The sequence below is a fragment of the Prosopis cineraria genome, unplaced genomic scaffold, assembly GCF_029017545.1.
Source record: "Prosopis cineraria cultivar Desert tree isolate PC_DT_omini unplaced genomic scaffold, ASM2901754v1 PC6, whole genome shotgun sequence".
NCBI lineage: Eukaryota > Viridiplantae > Streptophyta > Magnoliopsida > Fabales > Fabaceae > Prosopis > Prosopis cineraria.
The window spans coordinates 8,737,214-8,745,063 of NW_026555337.1; the positions used below are offsets into that span (position 1 = coordinate 8,737,214).

At 33.6% G+C, this 7,850-nt stretch overlaps 1 protein-coding gene across 1 annotated transcript; it reads right to left on the minus strand.

Moving 5' to 3' along the window:
* Window positions 1–6,666: 6,666 nt before the first annotated feature.
* LOC129313820 (translation initiation factor IF-1, chloroplastic) lies at window positions 6,667–7,101 on the minus strand. Its single transcript, XM_054957230.1, has one exon. It carries the CDS (start codon window positions 7,099–7,101, stop codon window positions 6,667–6,669), a length of 435 nt encoding a protein of 144 aa, XP_054813205.1.
* Window positions 7,102–7,850: the final 749 nt, after the last annotated feature.

A 7,850-nucleotide genomic window follows, 5' to 3' on the forward strand; every position in this document is an offset into this window, starting at 1 on the left:
TTATAAAATTATTATTATAATCAATAGAAGTTGGATCTAATAAAAAAGATTAGTTTTTTACAACGTAATAAGTTCAGGTTCGAGTTCTTATTGAAAAAAGTGTCTGTATTTAATGTTTAACCATATATCAAATAAGATTATTTCTAATAAGAAGATAAATATAAACAATAAAAATATTATAATATTAAATAATAAATAAATTTAAATTATTAAAACTTGATGACAATGGTTTAAAAGTATAATAAAATTATTTCTAGTTTTATAATATACTCCCTCCACTCCTTATTGTAAAACTTGTTCAACTATTTGGTTCATTTTAATGAAAGTTAGTTTTTTTATATCATAAAAAAATAACATGTATTTCATCTTTTACAAAGTGTCCTATATGGTGGATAAAAAATTACTTTTAAAAAAAAATATTTCATAAATAAGATTGGAAGGAGTATTAAATCTCAACTATTAAAATTGAGACTAAGAGGAAGAAAATGGGAGAAGGCTAGAAGAAGGGATTGGTATCAAGAGAGAAACAAGTCCGACAGCTGAACCGAATGCCTTGTGGGTGCAAGTCTTGAGAGGGAAATAAGGCTAGCCTGATGACCATGAGGATAATTTCAAGAGGAAACCTTGCTCCTATATTTGGTCTGGGCGATGGATCTAAAAGGCCAGTCCTGGGAAGACATAGGGTGAGTTATTTGGGACCACTTAAAAACCTCAAAGTTAGAGTAAAAAACAAAGGTTAAATCTGAAAGTTTGATTTAAATAAGAATTTGAGCTTGAAAAATAAGAGATTTTTAGAGTAATCATGCTTCTAAATCTAACCTTGATAAATTCTAAAAAAAAAAAAATCAAATTGAGTAACCCTCAAAGCTTTGTTCTTTTTTTTTTTTAATACCTTGGGATGCACTGTTTAACAAATAAGAAAAAAAACTAAGCATTCAATTATTTCAAATTCTTTAACTCTCTTTATCTCTCAATTCAATTCTCTCTTTCACCTTTTTGTTTGCTTTAACTGTCTCACCTCTCCCTCTCACCTCATTGCTCACCCTCTAGCTCTCTCTATCTCTTGACTTGCCTTTCCCTCTCGTCTCTTGATTTAACGTCCCTCAACTTGATGTTTTTCTCTCAACATTCTATTGCTTTGGCTTTTACACTTACTCTTAGATAATTTCTCTTATGATATAGACCTTTTTTTAGGCTATAAATGTTTGAGATTTTAATTTCATGCTCCCTTTTAAAATTTCAATCTGATTTAAAAATTTTAATCTTTCATCTTATTCTATAAGAATTATATCGATATGACTCATTTATTATTTTTAAAATTTTTTTGTGAATTATAATGACATCAACTAATATATATTTAAAATTTTAAAATTTTTATTTATTTTCTAAATGATATAAGATTTTAATTTAATTTATGTTAAATTTTAAAGTTAAATTATAATATTGAAATAAATTATTTTTTAAAAGAATAATGTTAATTTTTTTTTAAAAAAACTGTGCTTCCCAACCTGACCCCCCGTTTTAGTGTGTATTTGGATAGGGGAAAAAAATCAATTCCCCCCCCCCCAAAATTAATTTTTTCAATAAATTAACCAAACGATCAGAAAAGGATGAAAATAAATTTTGACCTCATACGTGCATTTTCTCGTAAGTTACTTCGATCAGCTTCTTAATAAACATTTGTCAAAAATGTTGGGAAAAATTCTAAAAACAAGCCCAGGAAAAAATTACAAAAAAAAAAACATAATTTAATAAAAATAAAATTAAACTCTTTTCTTTTTTCTTTTTTTTCATAATAAAATTTAAACTTTGTATATTTAAAAAATTAATATTTAATATTTAAAAATTAAATTATATAGTAATTTATATAGCTAACAATTAATTTTGATTAAATTATTCAAATATCTTCAACTCTGTTAAAATTAATTTTAAAAAAACAATATCCAAACAAATTACATTATAACATAATTAATTATGATTAAAATTTATTACTTAATTAATTATTTTTATAACCTATTATACCCAACTGAAATTCAAACGGATCCTTGATAAAGATCAGATCTCAAAATTTGATTAAAATTTAAAAAATCAGACTCCAAAACCCAAACTTTCAAAGACCGGCCAGAAGGGTTAGCACCGCCCGTATTCCCCATTCGCACTCCAATCCCATCCCACAATTCATTACTTATGATGGGCTACGAAGTAGGAACCCCCTGGAGCACGTGCTTCCCCAACTATTGCGTAAAATTCCAAAGTAACTGATGGCCAGGGTTCTCGGTTTCATTTGCTTGAGGCTAAACACTGGCTGAATCGGAACTCTGTTAACAGGTAATTGAAGCAGCAAACCCGCAACAAACGAAATCTCCAGAACGAATCATCCACTACTCCCCAAGACATTCTTCATGCTGTGTTTATCTAATTTCATCACTCAATTCATGCTACAGATATCCTCATATCCCGCTCATTTTGTCTTAATGGGTGCATCTCTTTTTTGTAAAGCTACACCATTTGCATTCGTTTTCTAGTTAATTAACTTTAAAACCATGACTTACTAAATTTCGTTTCTTAATGAACAACAAGGTGTATTTCCCCCCTTGCTTGCATAACTAAAAGCAAATGCAAACAGTACGTCACAAGAAATATAATAATCCATAGAAAAGAAGAGATGGGTAATGAACAAAAACAATCAACAAGTGATTATCTGATTCAGGTAACACCTGTTTAAGAAATGAAGCCCACTATAACACTAGGCAGGGGTCAAATTCATCAAACTACATTTCATCAAGCAAAGAACAATAGAAAAGACTATTATTAATGTAACCGATAACAGGTATTGAGTAACAATTGTCAGTTCCAATCACTTCCTCCTTCTAGGCTTGTCATCAATTTCTTCTTCTTCTTCTTCGTCGTGATCGTCGTCAAAGTCCTTACCATCCACGCCATCAAAATCCTTATCATCATACATGTCATTAATCAAATCACCATAATGATCGGAATCATCCAGGTCATCGTAGTCTAACTCCTCCTCACTGTCGATCTGTTTTCGCGATGACGACGAGCCTCGACGAGCTTGAGCCCACAAGTATCCGCCGAGAGCAGAATCTTCCGTCTGAAGGCATTGACGGGTGCTGGGAAAGCCTCCTTCTCCGATGTGAAGCTTCTTGTTCGCTCCGAGGAAATCGGAGAGACGACAGGCAGGAGCAGGGAGTGGAAGCTCAGATATCTGGGTGAGAGGAAGACGAAGGGCTTCGTCAAGAATTTTTGATTGAGCAATAGGAGCAGAGAGATGGAAGGGCTTGCGAAGGAATTGGGAAGTGAGATTGGACTTGAACAGCAATCGTGTTGCCATTTTTGTTAGACTGTGGCCGAGAGGGTAGAACAGGGAAGGGCTTAAGAGACTGATGAAACCAATCAAAAAGGGTTAGGGTTTTGGGAATGAGGCGGCACGCAAACAACGTATTCCCACTCCATCCTCCAATAGGAAAGGGCAGGTTCTAGAGACTTCATAATCAATTGCCACGTGTAACAAAAGGTCGGTGTTTCTTTATTAACAAAAAAAAAAAACAATTACAATAATGAATAATCTCCATTAAGACATGAGCGTTAAAATAGAAATAAAATTTTTAAGTACTGCCTGCCAAATTTTTTTTAAAAAAAGTTATCCTTTTTTACATAGGTGACAGATTGGAAGTTTTTTTTTTATTTTTATTTTTAGCAAATGCCTCCAATGATGTTTAAACATCTATATTACATTTATTGTCGCCTAAAATTTGCACAACACTTTCATGCCAAGCCAGAAATGAAAAAAACTCTTTCTAGTCGTCTAAAAGATTGTTTTTTGGTTGTAAATCACCTAATTATATGTTCAATAAGAGTGCCCACGTTTTTGAATAAACACTTTAATTATTTCTTCTAAAAGTTGGAAAAAAAAATATCTCTTCTAAAAGCACATGAAAAGTTCACCAACGAACATTTCAGCTGTAACCCTACCTTGTGGGTAGTTGTTTTCAAATTCTTCTAATGCCTGTATTGTACATAACATTTCAATGTGATGAACTAGAACTTTATCCAACGTTGTCTGGTAAAGTGACAATCCATTCAATCATTGACTTTCTTCTATCATTTCTACGTAATGTGACTGCTAGATACTCAACAGTTCATTGTAAACTTTGAGATCAAGATGCTGATAGTTCTGTTAGAACTCTCAATCTTTGAACATAAATTATAACTGCAGTTTTTCTTGGAATATATTATCCAACAGATTTTAGTGAGCAAAAGTTCATTTGATCCAATTACAGCATTTGGAGCTTGATGCAGGGACGGATCTCCCAGAGTTTGATATAGTTTTTTGGGGGAGGGGATTTCAAATAACATAAAGTATGTCGGCAATAGAATTAATTTTATTTTTGCCAAAAAAATTTTCAACCAATTCTAAAGAAAATGGGAGCAGCCTTAAATCCGTCCCTGGCTTCATGTGATTAAATTGAATTTTAGAATCTCACAAGTCCTACAAAATTATACAAAATATTACTTGTTTTACGAAAATAAAAAGTTCATCACCTTATTGACAGTATAATATGTTCTGCACTTACACTTCTAATTTCTACTTCTATCAACAACTAAACTAATATAAACACCACACAATAAAATGTAAAAATGACTCACAAGCAATAATTTAGCTGTGTACTGAAAATAAAATTGCTCTATGTTTCACTATAAAGATGAGGTTGTAGATGAATTTCATTCAATTATCAATCAGGGGGCATCTTATTGATGGTTAATCCATATTAACATCACCCCAACTATGTAATTTTATTGTTTTTAACACATTAAATTGATTTTGATGTTATTATACTTCTTAGTTTTTCTATTTTTACATGCTTTTAATATCTTATCGCTGAACTTTATTATCACATCAACTCTATACAACAAACCTTACCTCATTAAATTAAGTTAGCTATATGAATTGTATGACATCATTGTGCTCTATCATTTACCAAGCTTTTAAGAATGTTATTAATTAAGAGATCTTGATCAACAACTACCATACATCAACTCTACATGTTTCAAAATATATTTTTCAGTAAATTGGCGTCAGAAAGGTATAGATACCCACCAAGAAAAGAGACACGGAAGAGAAAGAAGCAATTATATTAAACAAACGAATCGCGACCCTCCATCTCAGTTTGAAGTCTTGAACAGTCTACAAGTATAAACAAATTAGGAATGGTATTAACTATTTAGTCCTATTCTTGACTCTAAACTTTGCTCCCAAGTTCATTCTCATGCAAGATGAGGTATTTATGATTTCTTAAACAGGGCTAACACTATCTAAATGGCACTAATGTGTTTACCCAATCTTAAACAGATATAAATGAAGCCTCTGCAGTGAACAAAAATGTTCACAAGAGGGAATCAATTGTTCCCCCCCCCCCTTTTCTTTTAATTTTACTCCTAACCTAGTCCTCCTATAAGAAAGGGAGACTCAGGCATACACGCAGTCATACAAACATGTCATCAGTGTTGAGCTTGAACCAAGGATCTCTTCCAAACGAGAAAGGTAGCATTGTCACTAGGACAACTAACTGTTAATAACTGTTTTTGTTTCCAAGGTTTGCATAGGAAGACATGTCCTGGGAGGGAGTAGGTAAAGGGGACAAGGCTATAAAAATCATATCCAATACATCAAGCTCATCTCAATCTTCAAATTTGAAGCTGATGCCAGATAAGCCATCCACTTCGGCTCAATAGCGGAACTGCTCTAAACAATTTACCTAGATGGGTCTGAACTTTTGCCAATTAGGCCTCATATTCGCTTTTCACTTAATTATCTAGTAAACAAGCTGGTCAAATTATTTTATTAACAATTTAACACCCCCTCAAAGTCATAAGCTATGAGGCCCAGACACCGCAAAAAGAGCCATGTTTCTGTTCCACAAAACAAGACACACACTACATAACACTTCAAATTACTAGCAGGTATTAACACCTTAAAATTTGTCAAGGTACATTATTTGTGTTATTGTCAGTGTCCGTGCTACACTACTACTTAGCCCATGGCCATGAGTCATGCAGCTCACTATTGAACAAGTCTCATCCATGGTGAACCATTTATTCAAGCTAAACAAAAAATGGGGGCACAATAGATAGAACAATACACAGAAATCAATGGCTAAACGTACCTATTGACTAAGAACAAATATTGAAATATGCATTAAAAGGAAAATAGGATGAAAGATACTACGAAGCATCCAGCCAATTCTAATCATAAATTTTGGACAAAAATTATCTTAACATCAAGTTGAACGGTGCAAAATCATAGAGAGGAACCTGGTTCTAGACAAAAAGTTCGAAAAGAAAGAAACAAAAGGACAAGCAAATCAAACTTTCCATAATTTAAGTTACAGTTGAGCGTATTACCTAAGAGGCTAAGAGATATATATATTTCTCCTCCTCTTCAGTCTTCACCACCGTCAAATCCTCTTCCATGAATTCAATTCCTCCGCAATCTTCAACCCGCCCAATTCCATCAACACTATTATCAAATTCATCCGCATTATTTTCCCCGATAAGAACAGAGCAACACCACAGTCTATCTAACTCGGTTCAAACAGAGTCCACCAAGCAGTACTTTTTACCAACACATTTTGGGCAATCACCCGAAAGCTAAGAGCTACCACGCAATCTGTAAACTATGCGGCCTCTAGACGAATCATACCGACTAACTTCAACTTTGACTCTATCTCCCGGCAAAATTCGAACAAAATTCTTCCTGATTTTCCCAGAAATATAACCCAGAATCAAATCTTCGTTATCGAGACGTACACGGAACATGCCGTTGGGAAGTGACTCGGTGATCAAGCCTTCGTGCACCCATTTCGACTCATTGGATCGGTCAGCGGGAGGAGACTTGGCCTGCACGAGAAGAGTCTCTAGAGGCTTAGTCTCCAATAATGGATGAGATTTAAGGAAAAGGGGGCTGCGAGAATGGGAAGTGGAATTAGGTTGAAGTCTGAAAGACGAAGAAGAGGGTCTTCGAGAAGGAAGAAGATAGGTATGGAGAATTGGGGAGCGATATTGCAACAGCGATGAAGCTAACATCTCTGCGTGGGTGGGTGGGTGGGTTTCGGAGGAAAGATTGATACAAGAGCTTCTGTGCTAAGCTGAAGCCATAGGATAGAAGAACATACAATTTGCGGGGATAAGGTTTAACGGGCTAAATGAAATTTGGAAGAATCGAAAAATTGATGGCCCGTTTGGTTCATGAAATAATTGAAAATGTAATCGAATGTAATAGCTGAGAATGTAATGTAATGTCATAGGGGTTACAAAAATTTGTTTGATATGTTATTTAAAAATATGAAAATCAAACTTGATATTTATATTTTATTAAATTGAGATAAAAATAAAAAGACACAATTATCCTCATAAAAAAATATAATTCCATTCTCTTCTTCTATCCTCACCAATTACCATGGTCGGTCTTCTCCAACACGAGCCAAGCACCATAAAAATATCCCTTGTCTTTTTCTCCCATTGCAGTGCAAACACCCTTCAAAACTAAAAGAGAACAAAATAAAAAAATTGAAATATAAAATCAATTTTCAAACCAGATCTTTAATGCGTCAATAATGGGATTAACAGAGGCTGCACAAATTGAGGGAGATAGCATCAACTAGATAATAAAGAAGAAGAAGATTACATATGGTATCAAATAAGAGATTAAAGTTGGCGGTGTAGTAGTGCTTTGTTTGAATTTTGAAGTGGTTGCCATTAATTTTTGATGAGAACTTCAAACAAGTTATCGCAAGCTCAAATTCACAAGGAGAACGGAGAATGATGAAATAAAA